Source organism: Microcaecilia unicolor, chromosome 6 (assembly GCF_901765095.1).
Source record: "Microcaecilia unicolor chromosome 6, aMicUni1.1, whole genome shotgun sequence".
NCBI lineage: Eukaryota > Metazoa > Chordata > Amphibia > Gymnophiona > Siphonopidae > Microcaecilia > Microcaecilia unicolor.
This window is the reverse complement of record NC_044036.1, coordinates 185,783,527-185,801,770: the sequence shown is the minus strand read 5'-3', so window position 1 is coordinate 185,801,770 and position 18,244 is coordinate 185,783,527. Positions and strand designations below refer to the sequence as shown.

Here is an 18,244-nt window from a genome sequence, read left to right as displayed (position 1 = left end):
CATCAAAATGGCACAGGCAAGTTGTCTTCAAGTGCTTGACATGGCATCAACTCTCACCTTGAGTGCCAAAAAGGCATGCTTAGTAAATCCTGGCCAAATATATTCCATGTATTAAAAAAGGAGGGAGGAAGACCAAACAACAGCTGGCATGGTTAAAAAGTGAGGTGAAGGAAGCTATTAGAGCTAAAACAAAATCCTTCAGAAAATGGAAGAAGGAACCAACTGAAAATAATAAGAAACAGCATAAGAAATGTCAAGTCAAATGCACAGCGCTGATAAGGACGGCAAAGAGGGACTTTGAAAAAAAGATTGCGTTTGAGGCAAAAACACATAGTAAAATCTTTTTTAGGTATATTAAAAGCAAGAAGCCGGCAAAAGAATCGGTTGGACCGCTAGATGACTGAGAAGTAAAAGGGGCAATCAGGGAAGACAAAGCCATATCGGAGAGATTAAATGAATTATTTGCTTTGGTTTTCACCAAGGAAGAGTTGGGAGAGATACCGGTGCCAGAAATGGTATTCAAAGCTGACGAGTCAGAGAAACTGAATGAAATCTCTATAAACCAAGAAGATGTAATGGTGCAATTTGACAAATTGAAGAGTGGCAAATCTCCTGGACCGGATGGTATTCATCCCAGAGTACTGATGGAATTGAAAAATGAACTGATGGAACTAATGTTAGTAATTTATCTTTAAAATCGAGCTTGGTACAGGAAGATTGGAGGGTGGCCAATGTAACGCCGATATTTTTAAAAGATTCCAGAGGGGATCGGGGAAATTATAGACCGGTGAGCCTGATGTCGGTGACGGGCAAAATGGTAGAGACTATTATAACGAACAAAATTACAGAGCATATTCAAAAGCATGGATTAATGACACAAAGCTAACATGGTTTTAGTGAAGGGAAATCTTGTCTTACCAATCTATTACATTTCTTTGAAGGGGTGAACAAAATGTGGATAAAGGCGAGCCGGTTGATATTGAGGGGCATAATCGAACGCGAACGCCTATCTCCATGGGCATCTATGTCCGAAAACGGGTACGTGAAGAGGCGGAACAGACCGTATTTTCGAAAAAAAAATGGACGTTTTTCAGCTGGGCGTATCTTTTTTTTTTTAGCGATAATGGAAAATACAAACGCCCAGCTCAAAAACGTCCTTATCCGAGCCATTTGGTCATGGGAGGGGCCAGGATTCGTAGTACACTGGCCCCCTTGATATGCCAGGACACCAACTGGGCACCCTAGAGGTCAGTGCGGTGGACTTCAGAAAAAGCTCCCACATGCATAGCTCCCTTACCACGGGTGCTGAGCACCCACCCCCCTCCCCCAAAACCCACTACCCACAAATGTACAACACTACCATAGCTCTTAGGGGTGAAGGGGGCACCTACATGTGGGTACAGTGGGTTTTGGAGACCTCCCATTTACCAGCACAAGTGTTGCAGGTGGGGGGGATGGGCCTGGGTCCACCTGGCTGAAGTGCACTGTGGTACCCACTAAATGTGCTCCAGGGACCTGCATACACGCAGGCCTCTAGGACTTGTTGCTGGTATATAACATTGGCACACCAGTTGACACCTGAAGACTAATTTCTCCGAAAACGTCCTTTATTGGAATAAGCACGCTTACAGTTAACTGCAGATCAGAGGTTGTGCCCCACTGGCAACGAGTCTCCCTGGTACTGAGATGAGCAGTAGGTCAGAGCTGGCAGAATACTGTACAATGCCCTCTTTCAGCCACATTCAAGGTAAGAACTAAGTTCTGTAACGTGGCTAACACGTGAAAGGGATCTAAAACTGGCTTACAAAAATGGCCACTACTACCTCATGGACTACCGGAAACAAAACAGGGCACACTCTGACCCAGTAAGCAGGGAGGAAAGCACCATGGGAGTAGAGCCTACCGACTACCAACATCGTGAGCATTTGCCACAAGCTAGTGGAATCACAGAGCCCAATACCCTACACCCACCACAATGCATTGCTGATGTGACTCTGCAGTGCACATAACAGAAAAGGTGTCACACCCACCCGAGAGCCACATCAGAACCAGGGAAAGGCTGTCAGAGGATAGAACACATTCTGCTGTCATGGAGGTGGGTACGGCATTTGAGGCTGGCATAGAGGCTGGAAAAAAAGTTTTTAAAGTGGGTTTTTTTTGGTGGGAGGGGGTTAGTGACCATTGGGGGAGTCTGGGGAGGTCATCCCCGATTCCCTCCAGTGGTTATCTGGGCAGTTGGGGCACTTTTTTGTGACTTGTTCGTGAAAAAAAGGGTCCAAAAAAAGTGACCCAAAATCGCGGTAAAAACGCCTTTTTTTCGATTATCAGCTAAAGACGCCCATCTCTCCTCGGCGGGTAACCACGCCCCAGTTCCGCCTCCGACACCCCCCGTCAACTTTATCCGTTTCCGCGATGGATTGCAGTTGGAAACGCCCAATATCGGCTTTCGATTATGCCGATTTGGGCGCCTACGGGAGAAAGACGCCCATCTCCCGATTTGGGTTGCAATATAGGTGTTTTTCACTTTCGATTATAAGCAGGATAGTGTATCTGGATTTTCAAAAGGCGTTTGACAAAGTACCTCATGAAAGACTCCAGAAGAAATTGGAGAGTCATGATATAGGAGGTAGTGTCCTATTGTGAATTAAAAACTGGTTAAAGGATAGAAAACAGAGAGTAGAGTTAAATGGTCAGTATTCTCAATGGAGAAGGGTAGATAGTGGGCCCCGGGGTCTGTGCTGGAACCGCTGCTTTTTAACATATTTATAAATGATCTAGAGATGGGAGTAACTAGTGAGGTAATTAAATTTGCTGACGACACAAAGTTATTCAAAATTGTTAAATCATGAGAGGATTGTGAAACATTACAAGAGGACCTTATGAGACTTGAAGACGGCATCTGAATGGCAGATGACATTTAAGTGTGAGCAAGTGCAAAGTAATGCATGTGGGAAAGAGGAACCCGAACTATAGCTATGTAATGCAAGGTTCCATGGTAGGAGTCACCGACCAAAAAAGGGATCTCGGCGTCGTCGTTGATAATACGTTGAAACCCTCTGTTCAGTGTCCTGCTGCGGCTAAGAAAGCAAATAGAATGTTAGGTGTTATTAGGAAAGGAATGGAAAACAAAAGTGAGGACGTTATAATGCCTTTGTATCACTCCATGGTGCGACCGCACCTCGAATATTGTGTTCAATTCTGGTCACCGCAAAAAAAAAGATATAGTGGAATTAGAAAGAGGTACAGAGAAGTGCGATGAAAATGATAAGGGGAATGGGACGACTTCCCTATGAGGAAAGGCTGAAGCATCTAGGGCTCTTCAGCTTGCAGAAAAGATGGCTGAGAAGAGATATGATAGAGGTCTATAAAATAATAAGTGGAATGGAATAGGTAGACATGAATCATTTATTTTACTCTTTCCAAAAATACTTGGACTAGAGAGCATGCGATGAAGCTACAAAGTAGTAAATTTAATACGAATCAGAGAAAAAGTTTTTTCACTCACTGTGTAATTAAACTCTGGAATTCATTGCCAGAGAATGTGGTAAAGGCAGTTATCTTAGCGGGGTTTAAAAAGGTCTGGATAGCTTCCTAAAGGAAAAGTCCATAGACATAGGCATTTACAATTGGTTCGCTCTTATTTTGAGCAAGATGCCTTTGCTCTGCTGGTATAGCTATTCATTTTACCACATCTTGATTACTACAATGTCTTGCATTTGGGATTAGCTCCAAGGCTTGTGAAAAAGCTACAGTTAATCCAAAACTCTTTGACTAGATCAATATTTAAACTTTGCAAATTCCAGTAGTATTTATTTTCACATAACTAAATTGCACCGGCTTCCTGTTTAGCAAAGTATTTTATGTAAATATGCTTGTCTGATGTTTCAGATCCTAAATGGTGTTGCATCAGAATTATTAATACATTTGGTTGTTGCCCCTTGACTTGCTTTTCTGTGAGGCTATATCACTCATTTGTGCTTCAGTCTCTTTCTTTTAAAGGAGTACTTTTATTTTTTTAGAATAGCTAATACAACTTTTTTTCATTTTTAGTGATACCTTTCTGGAATTCTCTTCCTTCTTATGTTAGAATTGAGATGAATTATTATGTTTTTCATAGAAAACTAAAAACTTTTGTTTTGTTTTGTTTGGTAGATTGTGATATTGAGTTTGTTTTATTTTAATGTACGGTTGTAGCTTTGTTTTAGGTTGTAAACCGCAGTGGACCCTATTTGGGGATATAGCTGTCCATAAGTATCCTATTGATACTGAATGTGGGACTCCTAGACAAACTGGATAGACTAGGTTGCTATAATAGTAAACATTCCTCCATTAAAAAAAGTCTCAGTGCCTCCAAGAATTTACCAAGGGATGCCTATGGAGGTGGGCGGGGGCCTCAGACTGGGATGGAAGGGAGGGAGGATCAGATTCACAGGCAGATACAGAACAGCTAGTGCCAGAACCCAGAAGCTCACCGGGCACTGGCCAATATTCAGACTGGTGGCTAAAATTAGACAGCCTTTTTGCTGTCCTAACTTTAGTCGCTTATCTAACCATTAGTGGTCTGAATATGGCTGCTAACTGGTTAGGTCCCAGCTCCTCCCAAGTTCCGGACAAAGACCACCCTGGCACTAACTGAACATTGCAGGGTCGGTCTGTGGCGATATGTAAGAAAACTAATATATGTGGAAGAGAATGGTTGATGTACATCATCTGCAAATAAGGATATCTTGGATTCTTCTCCTCCTATCTGGAACCCCTCCCCCCACCCCCTGGATAGATTGATGAAGGCAAATTTAGACAATCTACTACTACCTGTCATAAATCTAAATCTGTCTGAGTACCCCCCATTTATTCTTACCGTAGCTACAGGATTTAAATATGCAGTTGGAGTGAAAGGAGTGGAGGAGTGGCCTAGTGGTTAGGGTGGTGGACTTTGGTCCTGGGGAACTGAGGAACTGAGTTCGATTCCCACTTCAGGCACAGGCAGCTCCTTGTGACTCTGGCAAGTCACTTAACCCTCCATTGCCCCATGTAAGCCGCATTGAGCCTGCCATGAGTGGGAAAGCGCGGGGTACAAATGTAACAAATAAATAAAACTGAACTGAATCAGAACGTGGTGCATAAACTTCCACTTTACCCTGTCAAATGTTGTTTCTCTTTAAAAACAAATCCTAATGAATGAATGGCGGAACAGTAGTAAGGGGGATGATGTAGGATTTGAGAAGCAGAATTTTGAACTAGGGTTACTTGTGTGGAGAAGATTTAGGGCTGGGAATTTTCCATGGAAGGCTGATTGAGGCTTTTTGTACCTTTCCTGGTATGTCTTCATTCCAGGCAGCTGCAACTTCATCTTGCGTTTTTGCAGTTTTTCACTGTACCCACTGTTTTATTCTATATTTTTTGTTTCCAGTACAACTGGCATGTGAAAACCTCACTTACTGTGTTGGACATTGTCAGAAAGCCAAAAACTGGTAAGTCACAAAAATCAGAGTCGCCACATTTCCTACAATGTTTGTGTATTTAGAGGCTGAGAACTGTGAGAGTCACTTTCTAGACAGTGTACTGACTCTTGCCGTTGGATACATGAAGAGCTAGAAACATTGACTCAGGATCAGCCTGATAGAATGATCATGGAATTTTTATCTGTCCTCTGTGGCATTCCTTTCTCATCTCTAATAGTAGAACACAACCCTTCCCTGAAGCTGAGAGTGTGGAGCTAGTACACTGCCTTCATACCGTACTGAGGGCCCCTTTTACCAAGCTGTGGCAAAAGGGGGCCCGCGCTGGCATTGGCGCATGTTTTTCACATGCACCGAGGCCCCCTTTTACCGCAGCGGATAAAAGGGAAGTCTCTCTTTCCTGCAGGAAATGGCTATGCAGCAAGTAAAGCGTTTGCTGCACAGCCATTTCAGTGGGGAGCCCTTACCGCCACCCATTGAGGTGTACACTCCGGCACTACAAAAATAAATATGTATAAATAAATATATTTTTGTAGCACCGGATATGACAGCTCGCTAGGGGTGGGAAGTACCCCCAGGCTGCTGCGGTAGCTCGGCCATACTTCCTGTTTAGCAAGCGGTAAGCGCACATTGGGCTTACTGCCACTTAGTAAAAGAGGCCCTGTTTAGGTAGCTCTGTAAATGCGTGATGCAACCAGTATAATGAGGAGGGGGATATTCCATTTGGTTTGAGGGTTCTTTAATTATGTGATCTATCAAATGCTGTAATGGACTACAGGTGAAATTTGCTCACTGTACCTTTTGAAGGTGAGTACATGTAGATCCAGTCTTAAGAATTTACATAAGTTCAGATGTACTCAGATCTGGTGCCAAACTTTATTTACCGTAAGAATTATAAGACAGGTTGCTTCATTTCATAGGAAGGAATAAGTTATAACTGATGAACTATATAAAGTAAGAGGATAATTCTGTGACAGTCTGCCTATATATTGGCCATCAAGGAGCTGCCTGTTTGGGGTTTAATCCATAAAGGAAAGTATCACATTTTCACATATATACCCTGCAGCCCTATATAACCCACACCTATGTACAACCCATGGGGAAGCACTGGTTTTGTAGATAAAACTTTAGATAGCTTGCATCATTGTATATTTATTTATTTTATTTATTTGTAATACTTATACCCAGCGCTTTCCCACTTATTAGCAGGTTCAATGCGGCTTACATAAAATAACAGGTTTACAAGATAACATGGAATGGATAACAGCTATAATATAGTGTATAAAGAGGTGAACAATTGGATGTGGGTAAGTAAGATGGGTAAGAGAGGAGGGTGGTAGAAGAAGGGAGAGGGAAGAGGGTGTATATTGAGATAGTGTGTTGTTAATTGAGGAAGGATGTATAATGAGGGTAGGAAGAGGGAAGAATTCAGAAAGGATAAATAGGGAAGCATATTTCAAGTTCTGTCTTATAATCTGATCTGGATAGCGCAGATGGGCTCCTAATTTGAGTCAGGTCATTTGCATAGGCTTGCTTGAAGAGGTAAGTTTTTAGCAGCTTCCGGAAGGGTAAATGGTCATTGACTGTTCGAATAGATCTTGGTAATGCGTTCCAGAGTTGGCTACCTATGACGGAGAAGTTGGATGCATAATATGTTTTGTACTTGATTCCTTTACAGTTGGGAAGATGTAAGTTTAGATAAGTTCGAGAAGAGCTAGAGCCGTTCCTAGTTGGAAGGTCAATCAGATTGTACATGTAGCCTGGGGATTCTCCGTAGATAATCTTATGAATCAGTGTATGGGTTTTGAAATTTATTCCTTCCTTAATAGGGAGCCAATGAAGTTTTACACAGAGAGGTGTTGCACTCTCAAACCGCGACTTACCAAACATATACCCCATGGCTGTGTATTATCTGCAGTTCCAATAAATTCCAACATTTGATTCTGTAATATAAACTCCGAACACTTGAGGGGGGGGGGGGGTCTTTTACTAAGCAGCAGTAAGTCCTACGCGGGCTTACCGCTTGCTAAACTGGAAGTACTGCCGGGCTACCGCAGCAGCCCGGCGGTAGTTTCCACCCCCAGTGCATACCATTTACCTGGTGGAAATTGGGCAGTGCCGCATGCTGCCAGTTACTACCGGGTTAGCATGGGTGCCCTTACCACCACCTCAATGGGTGGCGGTAAGTGCTGCCCCCAAAATGGTCACTTGACAAGTGCTTTGCTTGACACATGGCCATTTCTTAAAAAAAAACCTAGGCTTTTACTCGCTGAGGTTAAAGGGGGCCTCAGTGTGTGTCAAAAACACTTTTGCTACAGCTTAGCTAAAGGACCCTTTGGTTAGTTAAGGTGTTTTAAAGCACTATTTTGTATGTAAAATCATGTATGGCCCACCCTCTTGCATACCTTGTACCTCTTGCAGCAAAATGTAGAATCATGTATTCCCTGCGGGATATATATGTAAAAATACAGTAGGTACCTAATATCTTTCATAGAACATTATTGTAGCAAGGCAAATATATGCATATATTTTAAGCTCAACCACTTAGACCAGCCATGGAGCATTGCAAGAAAATATGCATAAATTACAGTATTCTATCTTTTATGCACGCAACTATACTCCCCTCCCTTGCTCCGCCCAGACTCTATGTGCAGTGTAGTTCAAAGTACTAGGTCAAAGTACTTAAGTAAAAGTAAAAAATAAATGTACAATTAATACTTAAGTAAAAGTATAGTGAAGAACACATTAAAATATGTACTTAAGTGAAAGTAAAATGTTACTGCCTAATATAATATTTTTTGAGTAAAAAGTAAAAATACCACAACTACAATGAATGCATCTATTGTTAACATTTTTTCTCCAACAACTTGCCCTACAATTCAACCCACTTTGCTTTTATTTATTTATTTGTTACATTTATATCCCACATTTTCCCACTTATTTGCAGGCTCAATGTGGCTTACAAAGTACCGTAAAGGCGTTTGCCATTTTGGTTGATAACAAATACAAGATTGTGTTGTGGTCAAATGAGGTAGAAGTGAATCAGGCATCATGGGTCGAGGGGAAAGAGGATAGTAAATTGTCCAGTACAATCATTGATTATGTTTTGTTGCTGGGTGTTGGGATTTATGTTGGATTGGTGGGATAAGCTTTTTTGAAGAGGTGGGTTTTTGCGATTTCCTGAAGTTTAGGTGATCATGTATTGTTTTCATTGCATATGGGAGTCTATTCCATAGTTGTACGCTTATGTAGGAGAAGCTAGATGCATAAGTTGTTTTGTATTTTAGCCTTTTGCAGTTTGGGTAGTGTAGGTTTAGGTATGATCGTGCTGATCCGAGTCTGTTTCTAGTCGGTAGATCTATGAGGTCTGTCATGTATCCTGAGACTACGCCGTAGATGATTTTGTGGACTAATGTGCAGATTTTGAAGATGATCCATTCTTTGATTGGGAGCCAATGCAGCTTTTCTTGAAGTGGTTTAGCGCTTTCGAATCGTGTTTTACCATATATCAGTCTGGCTGCTATGTTTTGGGCAGTCTGAAGTTTTTTTGTGAGTTGTTCTTTACATCCCGCATAGATTCCGTTGCAATAATCTGCATGGCTTAGGACCATTGATTGTATTAGTTTACGAAAGTTATCCCTCGGGAGGAAAGGTTTTATTCGTTTGAGTTTCCACATTGCATAAAACATTTTCTTTATTACGGTTTTTACTTGGCTCTCGAGAGTGAGGTTGCGGTCGATTGTGACACCGAGTATTTTTAGGCTGTCTGAGATAGGGAGTGCGTGTCCTGGGGTGTTTATGATTGTGGGTTTGTAGTTGTTATATTGAGATGAGAGGATAAGGCAATGTGTGTTTTCAGTGTTCAGTTTCAGTTGGAATGAGTTTGCCCAAGAGTCCATGATGTTCAGGCCATCATTGATTTCATTAGTTATTTCAGTCAAGGCATGTCTGAAGGGAATGTAGATTGTAACATCATCTGCATAGATGAATGGGTTAAGGCCTCGGTTGGATAAGGACTTTGCCAGTGGGATCATCAACATGTTTTGGTGATAATGGTGATCCTTGAGGTACTCCGCAGTCTGCGTTCCACGGTGATGATATGTTTGAATTTGATTTTACTTGGTATGTTCTGGTGGTTAGAAAGCCCTTGATCCAGTTGAGTATGTTTCCAACAATCCCGAAGTGGCCAAGGAGTCTTAGTAGTATATTATGGTTTACCATGTCGAATGCGCTTTTTAGTAAAACAAAATTTTTGAAAATGATCATCACTCATGCAAGTGCGCATGTGAGTCATTAATCCAGTACAGCTGAAAAGGTTTTCAACAACTGCACTGGCAGGAAGTGGATTGTTCAGTCTGATAAAAGGTTCCTTCAGATCAGGCCAGGTTGCAGTATTACTGATGTTTTCTGACTGGGTCTGTAGCAGAGGAAATCTCTGAAACACTTGACTTCTGTATAGCAAAGAATACTTTATCATCATTATTGTCATTATCATCTGCATTATAAGTAGTGCTGTCTAATTCATCACTTGCTTCTTCAACTGTATCTTCGTCATCATTGTCATGCTGTCCAGTTACAAAGAAGGCTTTCACAAAATTGGAATCATTACTTGTTGTTCTAATAATTTTTCATTTGATGACAAACTCGTTTTGAATATCTTTTTTTTTTTAATTTGTAGAAGTTTTTATTTAACATTGCAAAACCAGTACAATATCTTCAGAATGCAAGACAGTACATTACTCCACACTTCTGCTTAATCACTCAATGATTCCTGCCAAAGACATCATCGGTTAGGTAACAACGATATAACAAATACAAACTATACTTCTAGTTTTTTAAGTTTTAATACAGAATATAGCCCCTACTCAAATCCCCCCCCCCCCCCCCGCACCTTCCCTATCACCCTGTGTATACACCTTTTAACGAGCGCACTTTTGTAGAAAGGGTTTCCACACCCTCTCCCATGCAGGCAAAGTTTTTCGTCTCATAGCAGTTAATCTCTCCATTTCACATATGTATCTCACCTTCGTATTCCACCTCACCATTGAGGGAACCAGCGGTGACTTCCAATGCTATGCTAAGTTCAAGCGAGCTGCATGCAAGGATCCTCTCAACAGTAGCCACTGATCAGACGAAAGGCCCTCCGGCCTCTGTCCAAGTAAGAAAACTAAAGGATGCCACCGTACAGACTTGCCAACCCATACCTGAGTACGTGCGTGCACCCCTCTCCAATATGCCTGCGCCTTAGGGCAAGTCCACCAAATGTGCCTCATTGTCCTCACTCCTCCACAGTTCCACCAACATCCTTTGGACACCTGGGCAAACAAAAAACTTTGATAGCATTTTCTTGAATATGCACTGCCAAGGCAGATCGCAAAATTTGTTTCTCCAAAGTCAGCCAGCCTGCCTCCGTTAAAGTAAATTGTAACTCCTGCTCCCACCTCTGTCTATGTAGTACATATGGTTTATTACTTTTCACCTGAAAGGCATATAAGAAAGATATCAGTCCTCGCTCTTCAAATCTACACAGATTTCTTCCATTGGATGTGTGTCCCGTTGCAAACATCCGCTATATCCCTGACCTGTCAAGGAATGTTGTAACTGTAAATAGGCATAATGGTCACCCGGCCGGAGCCCAAAATCATCCACCAATTTTTCAAATGATACCATGTTCCCTCCCACATGCAACTGTCCCATCAGGTCCAACCCAGAGTCTGCCCATCTACTAAAAGTAGTGTTTGCCAGGCTCAAATATAGGGTTGTCTACTATAGGCGCTAGACCTGATACCATTGGCTGACGTTCGGGGAACATAAGGTCCCAGTAATAAAAAGTAGCTTGCACTGTGGGAGGGAACCTATCAACTCTTCCTCTATATTTGCTAGCCAGCCACATTAAATGACCCAATTTCCGGGAGCCCACCAAAGACTGTTCAATATCTACCCACAGTTTGTGACTTTCCTTCCTAAACCAATCCACCGCCACTCTGGACTGCACCACACAGTAGTACCAGAACAAATTCCGGACCCCCAGTCCCCACCGCTCGTTTACTTTTATATAGAAGGGCCCGAGGCAACCTAGGTCTCTTTTGATTCCAAACAAATCGTATCAATATTTATCCAGGAAAAAAAATTAAATGATCCCAGGTTCCAATCTAATTCATGTTTAATGTGGGATAAAATGCCATAAATAAGTAAATAAACATAAACTTTTAATGTTGAGCACCTGATTCTCAAACATATTCCAAACACTATAATGAAAATAAAATGATTTTTTTTTCTACCTTTGTTGTCTGGTGACTGTTTTTCTGATCATGCTGGCCCAGTATCCGATTCTGCTGCTATCTGTCCTCTTAACTCCGTTTCCAGGGCTTCCTTTCCATTTTTTTCTTTCCATTTCTCCTTTCTTCTTCATTTCGGGTCCTCAGCTTCTGCCTATTTTCTTCATCCATGTGCAGTTTTTCTCCTCTCTTCCTTTTCCCTCATCTCATCTCCTTCCTTACTCTTCTCTCCCCTCCATCCATGTCCAGCATTTCTTCTCTCTCCCCTCCTCTCCCCTGCCCTGCATGCACCCATGTCCAGCAGTGACCCTCCTCTCCCCTGCCCTCCATCCACCCATGCCCAGCAGTGACCCTTCTTTCCCCTGTCCTCCATCCACCCATGTCCAGCAGTGACCCTAATCTCCCCTGCCCTCCATCCACACATGCCCAGCAGTGACCCTCCTCTTCCCTGTCCTCCATCCACCCATGTCCAGCAGTGACCCTAATCTCCCCTACCCTCCATCCACCCATGCCCAGCAGTGACCCTTCTCTCCCCTGCCCTTCATCCACCCATGTCCAGCAGTGACCCTAATCTCCCCTGCCCTCCATCCACACATGCCCAGCAGTGACCCTCCTCTCCCCTGCCCTCCATCCACCCATGCCAAGCAGTGACCCTCCTCTCCCCTGCCCTCCATCCACCCATGCCCAGGGACTCCCTTCTCTCCCCTGCCACCCCTCCCGCGTTGTTCACCGGCGACTTCTCCACCCTCCCTCCGGATCTGTCCCTCACCGACCTGACTCTTCTAATTCTTCAGCGGGGCAGGCAGTCTTGCCTGCCCGCTACCAGCGCTGACTCTCCCCTGCCAGTTCGCGCTTCAAAATGGCAGCCGAGACTTCAGTAGAAGTCTCGGCAGCCATTTTTAAAGCGCAAACCGTCAGGGGAGATTCAGCGCTGGTAGCGGGCAGGCAAGACTGCCTGCCCCGCCGAAGAATTAGAAGAGTCAGGTGAGGGACCGGATCGGGTGGGTGGGAGGGAGGAGAGCCGGCTCGCAATGGGAACAACCGGCTTGCAAGTCGGTACAAAATGTAACAACCGGCTCTTGCGAGCCGGTGTGAGCCGGCTCCAGCACACCACTGCTTGTATCCCACATTTCCCTAGCTTGTGCGGGTTCAATGTGGCTAACAAAGTTAATACATCAAAACATAATACAGCAGGATATTATTATAGAAAATTAACAGATACAATAATGAAAGCAGCAAAATAGGGGAGTACGGAAGGGAAAACAGGAACAACAAAAAGGGTAGCTTACATAAGGCAAAAGATGGGAAATCAAACCAAACGGAAATAGGGGTTTAAAAAGAAATGAGGTCTTTGTGATAGGCTTTACTAAACAAGAAAGTCTTTAGTAATGTTTTAAATGTTGGGTGATCCGAAGTCTCTTTCAGTAGCCTCGGCAAAGCATTCCAGGAGTGCGGGCTGATGAAAGAAAAGGAAGAAGCGTAGATTGACTTGTACTTTAAATTCCTGCAGGAAGGACAGTGCAGAAGTAGAAAAGTATGAGATGACACCGCTGAATTTCTGGGAGGTAAATCTATCAGATCACACATGTAAGCTGGTGCTTCTCCGTAAATGATGTGTTAAGGCGCAGATTTTTAATTCAATACGGTCTTTGATGGGGAGCCAGTGAAGACTCTCACGTAGAGGCCGCGCACTATCAAAGCAAGTTTTTCCAAAGATTAGCCTGGCCACGGTGTTTTGAACCATCTGGAGCTTCTTCAGAATATAGTTTGTACATCCAGCATACAATCCACTGCAGTAATCGATGTGGCTTAGGACCAATTGATGTATCAGGGTGCGAAATATATCTCTTGGCAGGAGTTGTTTAATGCGTTTAAGCTTCCACAAGGATAAGAACATTCTTTTTGTAATCTGCTTAACTTGACTATCAAGTGACAGATGGCTATCCAACCAACATGACCCCAAGAATTTTCAGACTGTTCAAGATATGTGACAAAGGTCCATAAAATCCTGAATTGAATGAAATAGGTAAACGTGACACAAATCGGGAGATGGGCATCCTTCTCTCAGGGTCGCCCAAATCGGCATATTCGCAAGCTGATTTTGGGCGCCTTCAACTGCAGTCCGTCGCAGAGACGACCAAAGTTCACAGGGCGTGTTGGAGGCATAGCGAAGGCAGGACTAGGGCATGCTTAAGAGATGGGCGTCCTCAACCAATAATGGAAAAAAGAAGGGCGTCCCTGATGAGCATTTGGTCGACTTGGTCCATTTATTTTCACGACCAAGCGTCAAAAATGTGCCCAAACTGACCAGATGACCACAGGAGGGAATCGGGGATGACCTCCCCTTACTCCCCCAGTGGTCACCAACCCCCTCCCACCCTATAAAAATTTTTCTTTTTAATTTTTTGCCAGCCTCAAATGTCATACCCAGCTCTATGACAGCAGTATGCAGGTCCCTGGAGCAGTTTTAGTGGGTGCATTGCACTTCAGGCAGGCGGACCCAGGCCCCCCCTACCTGTTACACTTGTGCTGGTAAATGTGAGCCCTTCAAAACCCACCCGAAACCCACAGTACCCACATGTAGGTGCCCCCCTTCACCCCTTAGGGCTATGGTAGTGGTGTACAGTTGTGGGGAGTGGGGTTTTTTTTTTGGGGGGGGGGGGGGGTTGGGGGGCTCAGCACTGAAGGTAAGGGAACTATGCACCTGGGATCAATTTGTGAAGTCCACTGCAGTGCCCCCTAGGGTGCCCAGTTGGTGTCCTGGCATGTGAGGGGGACCAGTGCACTACGAATGCTGGCTCCTCCCACGACCAAATGCCTTGGATTTGGTCGTTTTTGAGATGGGCGTTCTCGGTTTCCATTATCGCTGAAAACCGAGAACGACCATCTCTAAGGTCGACCTAAATGTTGAGATTTGGGCGTCCCCGACCGTATTATCGAAACGAAAGATGGACGCCCATCTTGTTTCGATAATAGCGGTTTCCCTGCCCCTTCGCCGGGACGTCCTTAGAGATGTGCGCTCTTAGAGATGGTCGTCCCCGTTCGATTATGCCCCTTCACGCATACTTTGTATTGTTGTTCGAATACTTTTACTGCTGTAATTGTCTATTGCTCATGTTTGATTTATTCTTTACTGTACACCACCTTGAGTGAATTCCTTCAAAAAGGCGATAAATCTAATAAATAAATATACGCACCCAACTGCCATCAGTTGGGTGTGGGCATTTATACCAGCTTGTGGCACCCAAAGTTGGGCACAGGAAGCCACCAAGCTACTATTCTGTAAAGAGCATTCTGCGCGGAGCACCCTTTACAGGATACTAGCTTAGCACAGACCATAGCAGCCACCATTTACTGAATCTGGCCCTGCGTGCATTTTTTATAACTAAAAATAAGTGCCTTTTTACAGAATTACCCTCTACAAGTTCAATAAGAAGCCTTCCCTTGGAGCTGTAGTACCTGAAGGACTGCAAGCTGAGTCTGAAATATAAACTGCTCATGGAGTTCAGAGAGAATCCCTGATCTCTTCTACATGAAAAGTGAATTCCATAACAAAAACCATGTTTTGCAGAGTAATGTAATGTTTGGTACACTCATGTCTCTCTATAGACAAAGCTCATATACAACACATGTTACAGTAGGCCTAATGCCATCCAGACATAATATAACAGGTATCATCAGTATACAACAGAAACATCAATACATGTAGCGAAGTCTGCCTGTAAGCCCAGCGCTTTCCCATTTTAATTGTGATCTTGTTTTATTTTAAGGCTTTTCAGGGATCTATACTACAGCTCTGCCCTTGCTGTGCTGGTCTGCAGACAGTCGAAGGGTCCTTCTGCATACCCCACAGAGAAGCAGAAAGGTATATACTAGAGTAAGAAAATAGTGTACATGACATGCATGTAAGGAAAGCAGAGACTGACATTGGATATTGGGTCACAGCACTGAGAGGCAGCACAGGAAGTCCAGTATTTGCAATCAGAAAATCTAGATACTCTGTCAGAAAGAAATGGGAGAAATTATATTGCAATATTTATTTAGCTCACACCTTTTTCAGTAGTAGTTCAAGGTGAATTACATTCAGATACACTGTGTATTCCCCTGCCCCTGGAGGTCTCACACTTCCCAAGATCACAAGGTGCAGCAGTGGGATTTGAACTGTGCTTCCCTGCTTGTAAGCCTGGTGTAATAACCACTAAGCTACACCTTCACTTAATTGCTGGGGAAACACATTCCACTCAAATAGCCCCTGTGGTGCAGGGAGGACCAAGGATGGAAGGAGTCGACATAGCCGGTCCAGCATCTTCTGAGGTGGATCTATCTGTTCTGGGGGCTCTTTGCTTGGGAGCCCTAATTTGAACTACTACCACTAGCTGAAATGCTCTGTGTCATGGAATCTTTGAGTGTTAAGACACTGGAACATTCTGTGTTGTGTTGCAGAGACGTTGAGTGTGGACATACTGGAATGCTCATTGTTATGGATATTAAGGCTTAAGTTGCTGAGAATCTATATTATAGAGCATTAGCTATTGAAGTATTGGGAAACTCATTGCTCAAAGCATTGGGTATTGTAGTAGTGGAAGTAGATGCAAAGAGCTGGAAATGCTTGCCACCCTTTCATTCAGGGATATATGAAAATCTGACAGCATGACAAAGTGATTTCTGTACACATGGTAAAGTGTCTCCAGGGAGGAACCAGCCATAAATATAGGAATTAATACTAAATACATGTCTTTGCTAAACTGTAAGTTTTGAAAAGCATGGACTGTCATTTGTATCTAGTACCTGGATAGGTTACAGAGGTCTTTTACACTGTGGAAACTGAATGGAGAGAATTTAATGACCTCTTTATTTGAAATCCATGTATCCCTGATGCAGCAAGGTGAAATGTTGGATGGGTGGAGTACAACAAAGGAACCAGTGGTCTGCAAGCCGCAAACAGAAGTAAACAAATGGGGTAGATCACACTTGAGATGATAAAAAGCTTTATTCTGTCTATACTCTAGAAATCAATGTACAGATAGCCCGGCGTGGACCATGTTTCATCCTGGTAATGGGCTGCATCAGGGACAACTAAAACAAAATAATAAATCACTCAAAATAAAGTGACTAAAAAACAGAATCAGTGATATGAATAAAAGCAAACATATTTACAAGGAGTCGGTCACATGAAAGAACAGCAAAAAGTTTAAACCAACTAAAAATGAAATATATATGTAAATAATGTATAATTATGATACACAAATGTATTGACTCATAACAAAAATCTTTCAAACAAATTTTAAAAGCAAATAGCATCTATAAATGAATCAAATAAATAAAATATAAATCACATAACAATATGTTAACCACCATGTTTTAATGGTAAGTAAATGGAAACCAAATAAGATTCACCAAGCAATACTTCAGAATAGCATGCAAGTGGCAGCATCTCTTTAGTAATCACAAGAATTACAGAGAATCTTCAAGGAGCATGCTTATCATACACTTCCTCTTTTGTAGTCAAAGAATAAAAAATTTTAAATGCACCAAATTTACCCCCCTGTTTACTAAGCCGCGCGGTAATGGCTGAATGGCTGGGCAGTGTCAGCATTAGTGCACGGCAGCCACTAGTGTGGCTTAGTAAATGGGGGGGGGGGGGGGGAAGGTTAATGAATAAATAAACATATGCTAAAAACCAAATTTAAATCAGACAAAAATGAGCATAAATCAAAAAATAAAATATTTTATTTTAAAGCAGAGATAACAAATAACCAAAGGTTACAGGAAATGACTCGAAGAACCAGCGATTTCATCAATCAAATAAAAACTAAAATAAACATTACACTAACATTAGCTAGTGTAGTCCAACTTTCATTTATAAATACTGCATTAACTTAACAAGAGTAAAAAAAAAAATAGCAAAATGCTATGTGCCCTGTTTACTAAGACACGCTAGCATTTTTAGCGTGCACCTAAAATTAGCACGCTCTAAATTCTAGAGACACCCATATATTCCTATGGGTGCTTTTAGCATTTAGTCGCGCTAAAAATGCTAGCACGCCCTTAGCGCATCTTAGTAAACAGCTATACGTTCTACACCGTCTTGGACAATACAAAATTTGGCAGCCAGATTAATTTTTTCTGCACATAAATCAGATAGAATCACTCCTCTGTTAAGATCTTTACACTGGCTTTCAGTTGAAGCACAAATTGTCTTTAAAATTTGTACAGTGGTACACAGAATTATTTCTAGTCTGGCTTCATCCTATCTAAGAAATTTTATTTGCTTTTCAAATAGGAAAGTTTCCAGACCAATCCAAGATATTAGGATGCTTCATTTTCCTAATCCCAAAGGCAATTGGTCAAAGAGAAATTTTATTAATGCCATCTCTTATCAAGCAGCTTTCCACTGGAATTCCTTACCTATTCACATTAGGAGAATAGATTCATATCTTCAGTTTCTTTACCTAAAGTCATATCTTTTTAATAAATATTTGGAATTGTGATACATGTTGTAAAATT

The 18,244-nt window shown here is 42.5% G+C and overlaps 1 protein-coding gene across 2 annotated transcripts in view; it reads left to right on the top strand.

The window, feature by feature from the left end:
* Positions 1–18,244, top strand: part of LOC115471609 (acylamino-acid-releasing enzyme-like) — a 342,862-nt gene that overhangs the window by 213,911 nt on the left and 110,707 nt on the right. For both annotated transcript variants that reach the window (XM_030205317.1, XM_030205316.1), the window contains exons 11-12: positions 5,411–5,471; positions 15,508–15,602. In XM_030205317.1, the coding sequence (XP_030061177.1) occupies positions 5,411–5,471; positions 15,508–15,602 (156 nt within the window). The remainder of the gene's footprint in view (positions 1–5,410; positions 5,472–15,507; positions 15,603–18,244) is intronic.